The sequence below is a fragment of the Camelina sativa genome, chromosome 9 (assembly GCF_030686135.1).
Source record: "Camelina sativa cultivar CO46 ecotype springtype chromosome 9, ASM3068613v1".
Classification (NCBI taxonomy): Eukaryota; Viridiplantae; Streptophyta; class Magnoliopsida; order Brassicales; family Brassicaceae; genus Camelina; species Camelina sativa.
In genome coordinates this window covers 23,535,894-23,553,190 of record NC_141888.1, presented here as the reverse complement: position 1 = coordinate 23,553,190, position 17,297 = coordinate 23,535,894, and the positions used below count along the sequence as shown (strand labels likewise).

Below are 17,297 nucleotides of genomic sequence, written 5' to 3'. Positions count from 1 at the left end.
GCATGTCACCGTTTGGATTCAAGCCTAGTTACATTAACATAAGATCAAAGTGTGGGAAGATTCACCAAACAAACAATTTATACGTCATCTCTTTTTATTTTGTAAAATACTTAGGTTCACCCCTAGGGGTGAACTTCTCCATTCACCCCCTCTTCTCTCAGCCAATCAGAATCTTCCATCTAATATTTTATTTAAAAAATAAATCAAAACTAAATTTAAAAGCAAACTAAATAAGGAAACAAATTCTGCATACTTTTAATTAAGGAAAGATAAATATTGGCTTGGTTTAGATTTTTAAAATTAGAATAAAATTATTTATTGGTTTGGGTTTACAAATGAAGTGGTTAGAGTTTAGATTTTACAATTCAAACGTAATTATATGTCGGTTTGGATTTACAAATGAGCTGGTTAGGGTTTAGATTTTACAATTATAACGAAATTATATGTCGGTTTGGGTTCACAAATGAGATGGTTAGGGTTTAGATTTTACAAGTAGAACAAAATTATATGTCGGTTTGGGTTCACAAATGAGATGTTAGGGTTTAGATTTCACAATTCAAACGAACTTATATGTCGGTTTGGGTTCACAAATTAGATGGTTAGGGTTTAGATTTTACAAGTAGAACAAAATTATATGTCGGTTTGGGTTCACAAATGAGATGTTAGGGTTTAGATTTCACAATTCAAACGAAATTATATGTCGGTTTGGGTTCACAAATGAGATGGTTAGAGTTTAGATTTTACAAGTAGAACGAAATTATATATCGGTTTGGGTTCACAAATGAGATGGTTAGGGTTTAGATTTTATATATGTTGGTTTGGGTTTATTAAAGAGCGGTTTAAGATTTTTAATTTTATAATAATATATACAGATTTTATTTTCTTATTTTATAAGGGGGTGAGTGGAGAGGTTCACCCCTAGGGGTGAACCCAAGTATTGTTCTTTTATTTTCTTGAACCCCCTAGGGGTGAACCTTTGTATTCACCCCCTCTCCTCTTAACCAATCAGAATGTTCTATTTAATATTTCATTTAAAAATTAAATCAAAATTAAATTAAAAACAAAAAAAATTAAGGAAACAAATTCTGTATACTTTTATTTAAGGAAAGTCAAATATTGGCTTGGTTTAAATTTTATATATCGGTTTGGGTAGTTTAGTTTTTACAATTAAAACGAAATTATATGTCGGTTTGGGTTTACAAATAAAGTGGTTAGGATTTAGATTTTACAATTAGAACGAAATTATATGCCGGTTTGGGTTTACAAATGAGATGGTTAGGGTTTAGATTTTATAATTAGAACGAAATTATATGTCGGTTTGGGTTTACAAATGAGATGGTTAGGGTTTAGATTTTACAATTAGAACGAAATTATATGTCGGTTTGGGTTTACAAATGAGATGGTTAGGGATTAGATTTTATAATTAGAACGAAATTATATGTCGGTTTGGGTTTACAAATGAGATGGTTAGCATTTATATTTTATAATTAGAACGAAATTATATGTCGGTTTGGGTTTACAAATAAGATTGTCAGTTAATTTTAAAATAATATCTACAGATTTTCTTTCCTTATTTTATAAGGGGGGTGAATGATAAGGTTCACCCCTAGGGGTGAACCCAAGTATTGATCTATTTTCTTTCTAAAATATACGAATCTTCTTTCATTCTTTTTGTTTATTTGATAACAAAACTTCCTTATACACGCCATGGGTCTTCCAATTATTAGCGTCATTCAAGCTTGTAATGATAAAACAATAATAATAGTCAAATCCCCTAAATCATCACCATATCATTTTTACTATGGTTATATATTTTCTTCGTTAGAATCCCAACTAGTTGGAGATGTATTTTACAGTCTTAGTAAAAGAACTAGGGTCAAAATGTAGTATCTCGCGATTGGGGCTTGCTGCTACCTCAAGAATAAAGCAATCCCGATCTTTTTCATTTTGGCCAATCAAGAAAAAATATGTCGATCTGTTTTTATTTTGCTCAATAATTATGATGTATTTTTCTGATTTAGCATTATCCAAATTCGAAGGTTGTAAAGTGAGATTCATCCTCTCGTCTCTACCCTTGCACATTGTAGCAACGTGTGAGGCATGTGCGATGCCTATACATAGAATAAACATGTGATTTAATTTATAATATTACATCTATGGATACACTCGAATACGGAACAGCTCTCCTTTGTTCATTTCCGGAAGTATCATATGATCCTATATCTCTTATATAATTAATTGTTATATATCGTTCTCAAGTTTCGGTTTCGAATGGCGACCAGCCACGTAACACATGTCCAAAGCAAGGTTAATTATAAAATAAATAACAAAGACCTTTGTTTATGTTGTTAGTAAATGTATTTTCAAATTTTAAATATAATTATCTTCTCACCCTTGCATACTATAATTCTAAATTTACCAATATATTACTTATAACAAAGATATTTGTTTATATCATTAGTAAATGTATTTTCAAAATATGATTAGTAACCACACCTTAGTTTGTCATCATATAGGGTCTTGTTTTGAATCACATTTTGTATAATGTTATTAACTCAATCCCCAACTTGATAATATATGTGCACTATTAAAGACCATATACAGATTAGTAATTTGTGAAACAATACTGAATATTAAACCTCATCAATAAGTAAGTTATTTGTTATAGTCTTTAACTCTAAAGTTTTAATGTTTTATTTATCATGTTTTAAAAATTGTTAGGCGTTAGTCGGACGGTTGAGGTGGACCTAGTGCCTAGCGAGAAAATCAGAGATTAAACGGGATTAACCGGAGACTAGTTTTAAAGTTGTTTTATTAAATAAATGATAAAATAATAATATATAGTATTAAATATAGGTATAATTCTATTTATGTTTAAAAAATATCAAATAAAATATAAAACTATAGTATTATTTTTAAAATTACAGTAAACACATAAAATCGTAAACTTAAAACTAAATTTTAGGTGGGTGATAATCGAATTAAGTAGATACAACTGAATTAAATATGTATAATCAAATAATTGATGGTAGATGGGGATTAGTCATTAATCGAAGCAACGGTTAAGATAAACCTAACGATTTTGTGGAGTGTAATCGGTGGCAGACGAAGATTTTTAAAACAGAGTCATTTGCAGTTGAAAATGTATTTACTCTTCGAAACAAACATTATGATAAAAAAAAAATGTTTTATCTATAATCAAAATACAAGTGACCCCACCACTAGTTTGTGATAACACGTGTACGGCTCCAGAGAAATCAAAACAGTTCCATTGGACTATTCATACACCGTCAGATAGTACATATCCACTTGCTGACTCAGCCCCCGGATAAACCTTAACCGGAGTTTACCCCACAGTGAAAAAACAGAGAAAACCGATCGAGAACGTAAAATAATTAAAAAAAACACACATCGGAGAAGTCGTAAGAACTAAGAAGGGTTAATGAACACGTGGAAACAGGTGGTCAGAGTTATCCGGTAACTTATCCGGTTTCAGGTAATACAAAAGTTTGGTCCCCCAAGGCACGACTCATTCAGAACCAAAACGCGACATCACGGCGCCGTATAGTGTCTATAAATAGAGCACTCGGTCGTAGAGAAACAAGACATCAGAAAACTCAAATATCGATAAAACACTCTCACTACGTGCAATTTTCTCATTTCTCTTCCTCGACATCTGTCTGTTTTGTTGTTCTATTTTTTTCCTTGGGTTTTGATATCCCATCCTCCCTAAAGTTTCGGAATATTCTGTTTTCTTTTTCCTCATTCTTCGCGATCTTTCATTTTCTTTACCTAACAAAAAAAGTAAAAAATAAACATGTGTGGAATACTTGCCGTTTTAGGATGTTCCGATGATTCTCAGGCCAAGAGAGTTCGTGTTCTTGAGCTTTCTCGCAGGCAATACATTTTTTTCCTCTGTTTTTTTTCTTTTCAATTTCTTTTGGGTTTTTGTCACGTTAAAACATTCTGAATTCTGCATATCCAAAGTTAGGACTAGTTTAATGTTTGACATAAGACAAGACATCGTATGTTTGTTTCATGTTAAATCTGACTAAGATTTGTTTGTGACCTCATTTCATTACACGATAACTTTGTAGTATTTATAACAATGTTTTTTTTTTCCGGGACCTTTTTGATGAACGTGACATGAACAGTAATGGTTGATCAAATCAAACGTCACCCTTTTAGTTTATGTGTGAAAAAATAATCTAACCTTTGTTTGTTGGTGGAATATTCCCAAGAAAATTTCAAATTTTGGTATCAGAAATGGTATAGTATATGGTTTGAATTTCAATAAATGTAATCGTTTTTTGTTTAATTTTTTTATTTTTTTGTTATAGGTTGAGGCACAGAGGACCTGACTGGAGTGGGTTATATCAGAACGGAGACAATTACTTGGCTCATGAGCGTCTTGCTGTCATCGATCCTGCCTCCGGTGATCAACCTCTCTACAACGAGGACAAGACCATTGTTGTCACGGTACGCTCCTAAATTTATGGTGTCATACAATAACTCCTCTGATATTTTTGAAGCTGACACTTTTCTTTTTCTGTTGTTGATTTGTTTGGAAGGTTAATGGAGAGATTTACAACCATGAGGAGCTGAGAAGACGTCTGAAGAATCACAAGTTCCGTACTGGTAGTGATTGTGACGTCATTGCTCACCTGGTATGTATTTGTGTGTATTTCGTTATGTTTGCTTTTGTTAAACTGGTTTATTAAGTTTTGATTAGAGTTTGATGTGTCTTTGTGGGATATGTAGTACGAGGAGTACGGTGTGGACTTCGTGGATATGTTGGATGGAATCTTCTCCTTTGTGTTGCTTGACACACGAGATAACTCCTTCATGGTGGCTCGTGATGCGGTTGGTGTTACGTCGCTCTACATTGGTTGGGGATTAGACGGATCTGTCTGGATATCTTCGGAGATGAAAGGCTTAAACGATGATTGTGAGCATTTCGAAGCGTTTCCTCCAGGTCATTTTTATTCAAGCAAATTAGGAGGGTTTAAGCAATGGTACAATCCTCCTTGGTTCAATGAATCTGTTCCTTCCACACCTTATGAGCCTCTCGCTATTAGACGCGCCTTTGAAAACGTAAGAAAACATACCCTTGAACAAATTTAAAGGTCTCTTACTTTTGTTTGAAAGTTTGTGGTGTGAGAGATTAATGTGTTTGTCTTTTTATGTAAAGGCTGTGATTAAGCGATTGATGACTGATGTTCCATTTGGAGTTTTGCTCTCCGGTGGTCTTGATTCTTCCCTTGTGGCTTCCATCACTGCCCGTCACTTGGCTGGTACTAAGGCTGCTAAGCAATGGGGTCCTCAGCTCCATTCATTTTGCGTCGGTCTTGAGGTATGATATAGAACAGAGTTACTCTGTTATAAAAGCAGAGGTTGGATGAAATATAGTCTTTTTAAAAATTTGAAACTCAAACTTAGGATCATTTTGTTATTCTGTTAGGGCTCGCCGGACTTAAAGGCGGGAAAAGAGGTGGCGGAATATTTGGGGACAGTGCACCATGAGTTCCATTTCACGGTGCAGGACGGGATCGATGCGATAGAGGATGTGATTTACCATGTTGAGACTTATGATGTGACTACAATCAGAGCGAGCACGCCGATGTTTTTGATGTCCCGGAAAATCAAGTCTCTAGGAGTTAAGATGGTTCTCTCCGGTGAAGGATCCGACGAGATCTTTGGAGGGTATCTCTACTTCCACAAGGCACCTAACAAGAAAGAGTTTCACCAAGAAACCTGTCGCAAGGTATCTATCTATTCAAGTTTAATCACACAAAATGATATCATCCAAAACATAGGTCTTTAACTTACTATTCTTGGACGATGCCTTGCAGATCAAGGCTCTTCACAAGTATGATTGTTTAAGAGCCAACAAATCTACCTCTGCCTTTGGTCTAGAGGCCCGTGTTCCTTTTCTTGACAAAGAATTCATCAATACCGCCATGTCTTTAGACCCTGAATGCAAAATGGTAACCATAAAACTTAGATCACAAACTCAATTTCACAATTTATAACATACACATGTTGAACAAAGTTTCTGTATGGGTCTTTTATTAGATCAAGCCAGAGGAAGGGAGGATTGAGAAATGGGTTCTAAGGAGAGCCTTTGACGATGAAGAACGTCCTTATCTGCCAAAACACATTCTCTACAGACAGAAAGAGCAATTTAGTGATGGTGTCGGCTATAGTTGGATCGATGGTCTCAAAGCTCATGCTGCTCGAAATGTACACACAAATAGATCTCATATCTCATTCTAATTAGCTAAATACAACATCTGGATTCAGGTTCAGGGTCTGATATTTTTATGTTCTGTCTTAAGGTTAATGACAAGATGATGTCAAACGCTGCGCATATCTTCCCTCACAACACTCCAAACACTAAAGAAGCTTACTACTACAGAATGATCTTCGAGAGGTTCTTCCCACAGGTGAGATAGACTTATAAATCTCTATTGATGTAGCAAATCTCCTATTTGTTTTGTTTTAACAGATTCACAAACTTTTGTGTTACGTTTGTGTTTATGGCAGAACTCTGCAAGGCTAACTGTTCCAGGAGGTGCAACCGTGGCTTGCTCGACCGCAAAGGCAGTGGAGTGGGATGCAAGCTGGTCCAACAATATGGATCCATCAGGAAGAGCCGCCATCGGAGTTCACCTCTCCGCCTATGATGGCAGCAACGTGGCATTGCCCATGCCCCCGCCACTTAAGGCCATCGACGACATGCCGATGATGATGGGTCAAGGAGTTGCGATTCAGACATAAGTTAGAAGGGGGAAATGGAGGAGCTGTGTGTTTGTTTATCACTTTATCTTCCCAATGGGTGAAATATTTTGTATGATTTAATAATAAGATTATGCTCTTTTTTTTCCTATGAAGATTTGAATGTATTAGTTATCTTGTAAAAGTTTGTTGTTTATGGGTAAGATTCGTATGTACCGCTTCTACGTACATCAATCTTTGTATCAATTATTTAATATTGTATTGCATTGATTGGCGAAAAATAACACTTGTTCTTGTCTCACAAAACTTTTCATGATATTGATATTGTGTTGGTAATCTAATCACAATGGTGGGGGTGCTGATTGGAATTTCAAAACATGGTTATTATGTTTGGTTAAGAGTATAATAAAACAGAAATATTGGGCGTTGTCACCAATTTACATTGTCTTCCCCGATCGATCTCACTTCTTCAAATTCAAACTTCATTTCTTCCCCTCTCTGAGATTTCAATTTCCGCCATGGACAAAACACAACTGATCTTGCTAGGACTACCGTTTTTCTTGTTTTGCACTGATATCTTCAATCTATTCACTCCTCCACTGTCGAAATCTCAACACCACCCATCTCTCAACCGCAGCGTCAGGCTGTGATCACTCCAGAAACCCTAGATTTCCCATTACAGGTAAATTCAAATTCATAGACAGTTTCTCTCTTTGTTTCCTACTAAATGTCTCACACCACTTCTGTTAATAATCATTCCTCTGTTTTTGCAGAAGTCGAGTGGTGTTGGAGTTGGAAACACCGTAGAGATCAATTTCTGCGTCTCCTGCTCTTACAAGTAAGTTTCGACTTCTTTTACAAGTCATTGGCTTTTTCACCACTTTATGTATTATAAATGGTGAAACCCATCACTTTTTGATTTATTCTTTAGCTGCATCAGTTCTTGAAATGATCAGATTCTCATTTCCTTGTTGGATGACTGGTTCTGATGTGTCCTGCACATTCGTTTTTATTGTAGGGGAACTGCAGTAACCATGAAGAAGATGTTAGAGACGGCTTTCCTGGATTAGATGTACTTCTTGCGAACTACCCTGCACCAGCGGTGAAGCGGCTTTTCGCTAAGGTTGTGCCAGTTGCTCAGATGGGAGTCATTGGTCTTATAATGGGAGGTGAACATATATTTCCTATGATGGGAATTGCACATCCTCCTGCTTGGTACCACTCTTTGAGAGCGAATAGATTCGGGTCCATGGCCTCCACTTGGCTTCTTGGTAACTTTCTGCAGTCTTTCCTGCAAAGTTCAGGCGCCTTTGAAGTTAGTTGCAATGGGGAATTGGTCAGTTGTCTTTCTCTTGTCAGTATGTATGACTTTAGTTATAATACTGAGACTGTGCTATTGGTAAAAGCTAATCCGATGTTTGGTCTTTGCACAGGTGTTCTCTAAATTGAAAGAAGGTAGTTTTCCAGGGGAGATCGAGTTGAGAGATCTCATCAGCAGAACCCTTACGAAACCATTCGTCACATGAAGCTACTATGTAGTCTTCCACTCTAGAAGGTTCTGAAACCCTTACATCAAGCTCCACAACATAGAGACCACCAGTGTTTATGTCTAACAGCTGCAGGAATTGTCCATGTTTTGTCTTAGCACCGACACCATGTCTGAATATTTTGCTAAATTGTCTGGTTAATACAGAGCTCACATGGTTTCTAACGCTTTTTTTGCTTTGTTACTCAGACAAATATATTACAGATTCAACTCATTCAGAAGTAAATAACATATAGTATTCAACAAAGACTAAACAAGTCAACTCAAAAGAGTTTTAAGGTGGTGTTGTGTCAGCCTTTGCATTGGTCGGCACGCTAGGATCGTGTCTGGTGTTTGCAGATGGATCACCATAATCCTCGGTGCTCACCATCAACACTCTATGATCTGTCCTTGTCTTCCCAATTCCTGACAAATGAAACCAATTCAAACCCAAAAACAGAATCAGAATATCACAATTCAATGAATCAGAACATAAAGCAAGAAATATTAACAAAAAAGAGATGAAACCTGAAATAGAAAGAGTGTTACGGGATGACGATGTAACGAGTGGAAGGGTTAGTATGATAAACAAAAGAAGACGAGATCCAAAACTCATCTCAGTTTGGTTTGAGAGGTAATATGTATACGTCGTATATATATATATATAGATATGATGATATCAAAATCGTTTCTGCTTGTGGCTATCCAAATGCAATCTGTTTTGTTTTGTTTTTTTTTTCACGTGAACAAGAGACTAAACATTTAAGGCTGTTTTTGTTTTCTGTGTGTCTTAAAGAAGAGTGTTGGTTTGGGAGATGGTGTATTAATGGTCAGATGATGACCAAGGAAATAGTGACATGTGGTTTAGCATTGTCGCCACATTTGTCACATCTTGGAGGGGCAAAATTTCCAAAATTCTACACCTAAATAGATCTGCTATGAAAAATTAATACTTGAACTTTCATCTGAACCTTTACAAATATATGTATAGTAAGACCACAAATGAAGAACGGGTATTTTACTTCATCACTAGGTTTCAGTTTCATCAGCAGTTGGTACCCTGAACGGCTGAACCTAAAGAAGTATGACCCCAAAAAAAAATTATTGTTTTGAACCAATCTCGATAAGAACTTGGAGAAGAATGATAAATAGTTTTTGAAGTGAAGCCCCAAGTAAAACAGAACACTTGTAACTATCCTTCCTTTCTTAAAAAAGTCAGTCTTCAAAACCAACAAATAAAAGGAAATAGAAAAAGAAACAAAATAAAAGATAGTAATCGAAATTCAACAATACAAGCAAGTTTCCCTCAGCTCCTCTACTTGGTGTCGTCAACAACTTTCTCTGGGACCACTAGTTATGTCCTCCGGCTTCTTTTCCAAGCAACTATCCACACTCTTTGGCTAGAGCGGAACCGACGTCATGGGGACAACCCGACCTTACCAGATCGTATGATTCAGTTCCTCGACCGACTTATTCGAAACAAGCTCTTGTCTCTTCACCGGGTCTCTCCTACCAAGCATGCCGATGCTCTGCAAGTTTGGCTGGCTACCAGAACCTAAACTCTAGACCTTTTTTTCAGATTTAAGCACTATCAAAAACTTTCAGCACAAAGGATGCATATATTGTACCAAGGACTTTTTTTGATTTGAATATAATTTAACATTCATTCAAAAAAAAAGAAAAAAAGAAACTTGAATAATGATAATAACAAGGAGTTCTGGACCAAGACCTTATCTCTCAGTCTTGGAGTCTAAGCTTTGCCTAAACCCCTTCCCCCTTCCAAGTGGAACTTGAACTAGGGGTTCTAGAAAGCGTAACTTTTGAAAGGTTCTAAGAAACTCCACTACACCAAGAGCCTCTTGGTAATGAGAAGAAACTTGTAGGTTAGGCCCACTTAAAACGGATGAGCAGCATTGTGGCGCTGCATGCCTCACCTTTTTCATCATAGAGTGGAACAGCTCGAATTCCTTCTATTAGTTCAGATACCGGTAGACATGTCTGACCACAAAATACATCTGCACTCGATACTTCGTGGTCATAAACTTCAAAACTAAGCAAAGCAAGGTCAGGATAGGTCAAGGGGAATATGAATTCTTCTCCCCAAGTAGGAGTCCATTCGTTGTTTTTCTCCCTCGTTTTCATTATCTTCTCATCATGGGACACACCGGCAATACTAATCTGTGCATTTGCGTTTTGAAAGAACCAAAATCAAACTCATTGCAGACCAAGAAAGTTATTTGTTATGCATATATAATTATCTCCCGATAATATTTTACCCTAACGTATAAATCCGGCTTAGACAGTCGACCTATGCGCTTCTTGAAGTCCACATTCCATCCTTCTCCCATATAGATTTTGACCTGCAAGATATAATTTCATCCCCCATCTTAAGTGAGAAAAATAGAAGCATAATGTAATTGTTGTAGGATGACCAACCTTTAATGTCTTCGCCACCACTGGGTTCTCTGTTGGATAGAAAACTCCACTAGAATCTGCATTCAAAAGGAAACTCGGCTTCTTGACGTAACCGCACCCTCCATTTGCTCTAAACATCCCTTGTATCAACCAAAGTTTTTCTTTGTCGTCCTGTAGTTATGTGGTAAAACATGTTAGTATTCATGACACGGAGGCCAATAGGTAAGCCCGAAACAAAACAAAGACAGGAACCGTTTATATTTATGGGCAATCTTTTTTTGTTTTTTGCTTTAGGCATCCCACTACTATGGACTGGCCCTGATTCCACATAGTGCCATAGTGGCGTACATGCTTGTGCAACTATATATCAGTGAGCAAGAGAAACCATCAAAAATAGCGAGAAATAAACATTTAGAGGCACACCTGCCTGCTTAGTGCAATCATTTGTGCACCGTGCATCCAAGCTCTCTGAGGTTTATAGGGGGCATTGCTAAAAAAACTGCGTTTTGGACGTGTCCGCAAGAATCTATTTTGGGTGAAGCTGTTTATTGTCAAGTATTACCTAATCAGTTGACTTTTTAGTATTTTGCGAGCCAACTACTCTCAACATGTCGAGGCCAGAGTAAGGGTATAAACTTATTTTGCTCCATAGTACCTTATAACGTCTTTTTCGTACCATCCTGGTTGTTGGATGTTGCCTGTTAAAGCTTTTTGTAGTATGCCTCTTGGTTCCACAGCATGAAAGCCAACTAGACTCTGGAAATTCTCATCTGTGGGCTCTTGTCGTATTTCAACACCATTCTCATCGTGATTAGCATATAACAACTCTTTTGGGGGTCTTTGTGATATTAGTATCTTATTTTGTAGTTGTGCTGGTGAAGGAAACTCCTCCAAACTATGAGGATCATGGTGATACACCATATTATCAAATGTCTGATCTATCATCTACATATGCAACAACATATTCATACCATGTCAAGGTAATCAGATACACCATATATTATGATAAAGAGGAAAATGAGGAAAAAAAGAACATTCTAAACCTGAATAGCTTTGGATTGAAGATCCGGTTTCAGGTCGTCCTTGAATGTAATTATCACGGGATAACTCCTCGTGGGAGTAAAGGCATGTTCTTTGATAGCATCGAAACACTCTTGCAATTCCAGAGGCTTCTCAAATTTCCTATAAAGTGCATAATTAAAACAAAAGTTCATAGCAAAAGCAAAACAAGAACTAATCTGACTCAAAACAAATTTTCAATTCATGAAGTAAAAGAGTGCGAAACCGAATACCATCTTCGCCTAACGCAAATGCTGTCTTTACCACACGGAAACAGATCTAGTTCAACCACTCTTACACCCTGTTTAAGTGAATCAATGATGGGCAAGATGCTGTATCTCCCAAACACATTTCCCGTATAGTAGGATTTGAGGCTAGTGTGAATGAAGTAATGCGATAGTGGAGCATTCATGTCATGATGAACCTGAAGAACATAAACCAAATTCTTACAAAGTGTGTCCTTACTTTCAAAAATCAACTCAGAAGTTGGGTTCCATTGCAAGCAGGAAACAACCAATACGTAGAAAACAACAATGGAATCAGCTTCAGGTGAAACAAAAAGCTAAGATTCAATGTATGGCAGCCGGACCTAGAAACTTTTTTTTACCTGGTCGAAACGTAACTCTAAAAAATCAATTTTTGACATAATTATTTTTTTTCTTTTGTCAAATATGTTTAGAAGTTTTTGATTTGTTGAAGAAAGAAAATTAGAAAATATTGATTTTTTTTATTTGTACTTTTTGCTTTTATGTGATATGACAATATGTAAAATCACTTAATACTAGAGTTAATATCGCATAGCGGATGAGTTAGCAAACTATGTTTTTTTTGAATGAAGGTTTGCATTTATTTAAATCTTGTCCGGATGTTATTCTTCCGATTATGTTGGAGGATGCAAATGAAACTGTTTTTTCACGTCGAGTTCGAATGTAATTCTTTATAGTTTAATAAAATAAAGGGAATTTGTCCTCTCTCTTTCACCAAAAAAAAAAGATAATTCAAAAAGAGTACGATTTTTATTTTCTTTCTATATTTATGTTAACTAGAAATACAATTTTTTTTTTTTTTTTTTTTAAATGGGCTAATGAAAAATCTATATATAATAGCAAACCCACTTTTTTGTGTCAACTTTAATCTAACGGATGAGATTAGTTCTCTCATATATCGGTTTAGATTTGTTAATGATCCCAAAAGTTGCAAGATTTTTTTCTTCCAAAAATTGTGTTTCTTCGTCGTACCCCAAGTTTTAATGTTCGCACATATTATTTTTCACACATTTTTGTTTTACACTTCTTTGTTTATATATAAAAACTTGACCTTTAAAATAAGTTTTGAGTTTTTGTTTTTTTTCTGAGTATTATTTTCAAACTTTGGAGACTAAAAAAAATCAAAGAATTGTTTCCTTGACATTGATTCATTCATATTTAACATTTATCTAACATTTGTTTGATATAGTTTTCCAATCGTATCAATTATTTCTTCAAGATATTTTTGTGTTTTATTTAACTGGATTTTTTTGAAGCAATATGTGAGACCAAAATGCTTATGAATGTCAAAAGCATTTTCTAAATATATATCTCCAAAATTTGGAACTGAAAATTTAAGTTAATTTATACTATTAATTAGGTTTGGTTAGTGAAAATGATTACATTACTAAAGAAAAAAGAATTTACAATGAATTACACATGTTGACTTTTATTTAAGAATTTCACCTCTTTAAACACAAACAAATTGATTTATGGTTTTTAGACTTAATAAATTCTTTTTTATGGTGAAGTGACCTTAGTGCAGTGGCAGGAGGTAAGTCCATTTGTAGAAGGCACCATCACACCCGGGATCGAGTCCCGGCTCCTACGAATGTAGGAATTTGGCTAATGGGCCGGCCAGTTGTGGCCCAATGGTTGACAAAAAAAAAAAAAAACTCTTTTTTTATGGGTTCATTATAATAAATTGTATTAAAAACTGGTAAATCTACACTATATAACTTTTTTTTAATTAATGGTAATCTCTCTCACTTGAGTCCGCTCTTGAAGCAAACCGGCCTATCTGACAAGAAGAAGCAAAAGAAAATGTTCACCTGGTCACCGATCGGCGGATTGAGTTCCGTAGAAAACAGAAACTCTTTTAACTGAGGAAGCTCGAGAGTCAAGTTGCAGAACTTGGGAATACCATATTGTCGGCGCAACGCCGCCACGATATCCTTTGCGGCCTTCAATCCGGCACCATCTCCGTCCTTCTCTTTATCCAGCAACTCCGTGAATCTTTGTAACGACTTCGGCATATCGTCATCGTAGCCATGGAATTCATTCTTGAAATAAGTTGGGACGCGATCCCGCCTATTCGCCTGTCTCGGCTCAAACTTCACTCTTATTTTCACCATGTTAAAATGGACGATATCCAAACTTCTTTTTCTAGCTGTTTTTGTTTTGTTTTTTATTTTGTTTTTTGTTGACAGAATTTTTTTATTTTTTTTTCCGAGGCATAATGAAAAAGTAAGTAAGAGCATCTTTATTGGTAGGTTGTTATTTTTGGGTTCTTAAAATTTTTAGTATTAAAAAGTATATTTTTATAAATTAAGAACTTTTTGTTTGTTAATTAAAATTGTACTCTTCCAATGGTAAGCTTTTATAAATGAGGTTCTTAGTTTTGAAAAAGAAAAATAATGTTTAAATGTTTAAACAATGAAAATTTTATTATTGCATTTCATAAACTTTTAAACATACAAAACACAAAAACATATTAAAATAGAAGTAAAAATAACATATGGGGAAAAAGTTTAGTTGTAATCTTGATTTGTGGCAAACTTTTGCAGATATTATCAACTAAATCATCTTTCAATTGTTGATGTTTTTTCTGACTACAAACTTCCTTCCGCTTGCTGAGCATGGTCATTTGAAGGTATGACATTTGAAGGTATATCAGTTGAAAATGTAGAGTCCACATGTGAAGTTCCGTGTGCTTCTACTTGTGCGAATTCTGTTGGATCCAACTGTCTATACCCATCTCGTTCGTCTTCTACTATCATGTTGTGAAGTATGATACACGCTCTCATTATCTTTCCAATTGTTTCCTTATCATGGACAAGAGCCGGGTTTTTGACTATGGCGAAGCGAACTTGCAAGACTCCAAAAGCACGCTCGACATCTTTACGGACAGCTTCTTGATATGTAGTAAACAAGGATGCCTTTGGATCTTGTGGAATCCGAATAGATTGGATAAAAGTAGCCCATTTTGGATGAATACCATCGGTAAGATAGTAAGCCAAATGATACTTGCGGCCGTTGATGTGAGAACTGAGAATGAGCTTCTCCTTCCGAAGTGATTAAAATTGTGGAGGAGCTTATCGCCGTAAAACAGTTCCGAGCTGAATTGAGAGAATTTGAGAATTTGAACTTGTATTGCTACTGCTGGAAAAAATATTCGATCCTTTACAACTGACCCCCCCCTTACATATTTATACCGACCAATTTATTACTAAATTAATGCACCATTAATAGGACGCGATTTGCGCGGTCTAATTAATCCTCTTGAATGCGGGAATCTTTGACCGGGACCGAGCTGCGAGCTGACCAGCACGAAGCATCTCCGCTCTCTCTCCCCTTCTCCGGGCCTGATGGACCGATCGCTAATTCGCTTTTGGCCCAGTAGACGAGCCCGGCCTAGGCCCTCCTGCCTATTGCCCGAGATGGCAGATCGTGGGTACAACAGTTGCCCCCCAAGTCTCCCGAGCTGAACAGTTTGGGGGACTTTTAACCTTCAAGCGGTCAATTTCGGGAAACTGAATATTCCCCATATCTCCACGATTTGATCGTGGTAATGATGGGATTTGCCTTCCCGAACAAGACTCGGGGCCCACTAGGTGGCGTGTTAACTAGAAGAGAGAGAGAAAAAGGTGCGAGACCTTTCACTTCCCCAGATAATCATTGCTCCCTGGTTCCGTGTATAAAGGTAAACTCGGCTTCTCTCTCTTTCACTCTTAATCCCCAATTGTGCTTGTATTTTCCATTCTCCAATTTTCTTTCTTTTCCTCTGTAAACTTCTTTACTTTCGCCGGAAAACCCTTCACTCTTCCTGTATTTCCTTGCTACTTTTACCGGAAAAGCATGTCTCCGCCGAAATCCTCATCGGGGAAAACCGCAAAACCCTTGATTCCGGGCGTTTTCGGCCCCCACCAACCGTCGAATCTTTCTGCGGAGAACATAGCCGAGATTAGAGGATCCACCGGGATTCCGTCGGAGGTAGAAATCAAATTCCCGGAGGCGCATGAGTCTCCGGAGAACCCCCCTCCAGGGTACTGCTGCGCGTTCGAGATTTTCTTCTCTGCGTGCGGTCTGTCATTCCCCCTTCCCGAACTCATCGTGAAGATGATGTTCGAACTGGGCTTCGCTCTTCCTCAGATGTGCCCTAACTTTGTTCGGACTGTCTTGTGCCTTCAAACTCTGGGGGAGGAGTTCAATTACCAGCTATCATTGGCCGACTTCCTCCAGGTATACACGGTGAAGACTGGTCGTACCAAGGGCACGCTTTACGTAAGCCCGCTTTCCGTGCTAAAGGTCTTTGACGACCTGCCCGAGAAGGATGAAAAGTGGCGGAAGTCCTACTTCTTCTTCCCGGTTAACGAGCTCACTTTCGGCCACCACGTGAGTTCGCACGTATCAAAGTGGACTTCGAAAATCGGTAGAATGGAGTTCCTTGCTAGGTCCAGGTTAGGTGTTGCTTGACGTTCCGTCTCACCTTTTTGCTGTTTCTTTTTCAGATCACTTCGAGCGCGGATTGCTTTGCCCCACATTCGCAGAGTTCTTCTCGAGGTTCTGCAGCCAGGGACAGATTGCTTGGGACTCTTTTTCTTGCGAAAGAATCTGAGAGTCCACGGCGAGGCTCGGAAGGCGTTCTCTCGTCTGTTCCACCCCCTTAAGCGTTTCGGAGATGAATTACAGAGAAGAAAGGGCGTGCCGAGCTGCCGAAAAAGAGGCAAAGAAACAGATGGCGATGGCCCTCGCCGAAGGCAAAGCTCGCATTTCTAACAGGAATTCCTCCGTTCCCGAGGTGAGTGGGACTTCCGTGCCTCCAACTGGCTCTCCCGAGCTTGGTACAGAATCAACCAGGGGTCCTGCTGGCCCCTCGATTCCTCCTGTGATTGTCATTGCTGATTCTAGTGATGAACCACGGGAGATCGCTGCTTCCCCCCCAGCGCCGAAGAAAACCTCTTCTGAGGCCTCCTGTCAGCAAACTGATTCATCAAAGAAGAGGAAGGAGCCTGAAACCGCCTCCTCTTCTCGTGAAAAGGGGCGAGCCCGGACCGGCCCATCAGGGGATGAGCGAAGTAGATCTAGCTCGAAAGACAGGGGTCCCTCCTCGGAGAGGAGATCTAAGGAGGCCCCACCGCCAAAGGACTCCGGAGACTCTTCTGGAAGAAACCCTCTGAGGGAACAACGTCATTCCGCCCGAGGTGAATATTTTTTATTTTTTATTTTGTTCTTACTTTTATACCTGACTGAAACGACTTTGCTCGAAAATCTTTCAGTCCCCCCTGCATCCCCAGCCGATCTAATGAGGAGCT

The 17,297-nt window shown here is 37.7% G+C and overlaps 4 protein-coding genes across 7 annotated transcripts; 2 read left to right on the top strand and 2 right to left on the bottom strand.

Moving 5' to 3' along the window:
* The first annotated feature begins 3,311 nt into the window (after positions 1-3,311).
* LOC104711191 (asparagine synthetase [glutamine-hydrolyzing] 1) lies at positions 3,312-7,019 on the top strand. The gene is made up of 10 exons (XM_010427872.3): positions 3,312-3,897; positions 4,341-4,479; positions 4,572-4,667; positions 4,762-5,094; positions 5,192-5,353; positions 5,462-5,764; positions 5,853-5,987; positions 6,076-6,243; positions 6,339-6,446; positions 6,547-7,019. Exons 1-10 carry the CDS (start codon positions 3,818-3,820, stop codon positions 6,778-6,780), a joined length of 1,758 nt encoding a protein of 585 aa, XP_010426174.1. The 5' UTR covers positions 3,312-3,817; the 3' UTR covers positions 6,781-7,019.
* Positions 7,020-7,233: 214 nt separating this feature from the next.
* Positions 7,234-8,384, top strand: LOC104711190 (selT-like protein). The gene is given in 6 exon segments (XM_087464922.1): positions 7,234-7,350; positions 7,353-7,420; positions 7,512-7,576; positions 7,757-7,791; positions 7,794-8,074; positions 8,172-8,384. Coding segments are annotated over 6 exon segments (636 nt in total). The 5' UTR covers positions 7,234-7,256; the 3' UTR covers positions 8,265-8,384.
* A 55-nt stretch (positions 8,385-8,439) lies between these two features.
* LOC104711189 (protein PSY2-like) lies at positions 8,440-8,997 on the bottom strand. The gene is made up of 2 exons (XM_019230189.2): positions 8,792-8,997; positions 8,440-8,689 (listed from the first exon to the last, which is right to left on the bottom strand). Exons 1-2 carry the CDS (start codon positions 8,877-8,879, stop codon positions 8,559-8,561), a joined length of 219 nt encoding a protein of 72 aa, XP_019085734.1. The 5' UTR covers positions 8,880-8,997; the 3' UTR covers positions 8,440-8,558.
* Positions 8,998-9,885: 888 nt separating this feature from the next.
* Positions 9,886-14,212, bottom strand: LOC104711188 (phosphoinositide phospholipase C 9-like). 4 transcript variants are annotated; one of them, XR_015565633.1, is made up of 8 exons: positions 13,815-14,160; positions 11,971-12,161; positions 11,722-11,860; positions 11,334-11,623; positions 11,106-11,219; positions 10,700-10,849; positions 10,540-10,623; positions 9,886-10,441 (listed from the first exon to the last, which is right to left on the bottom strand). XR_015565633.1 is itself a non-coding variant. In XM_087464273.1 (8 exons), exons 1-8 carry the CDS (start codon positions 14,115-14,117, stop codon positions 10,148-10,150), a joined length of 1,569 nt encoding a protein of 522 aa, XP_087320399.1. In that variant the 5' UTR covers positions 14,118-14,212; the 3' UTR covers positions 9,886-10,147. The 4 variants fall into 4 exon arrangements, 2 of the variants coding, with proteins under 2 accessions (XP_087320399.1, XP_087320400.1); XR_015565634.1 differs by having other exon boundaries at positions 10,540-10,601; XM_087464273.1 differs by having other exon boundaries at positions 11,102-11,219; positions 13,815-14,212.
* Positions 14,213-17,297: the final 3,085 nt, after the last annotated feature.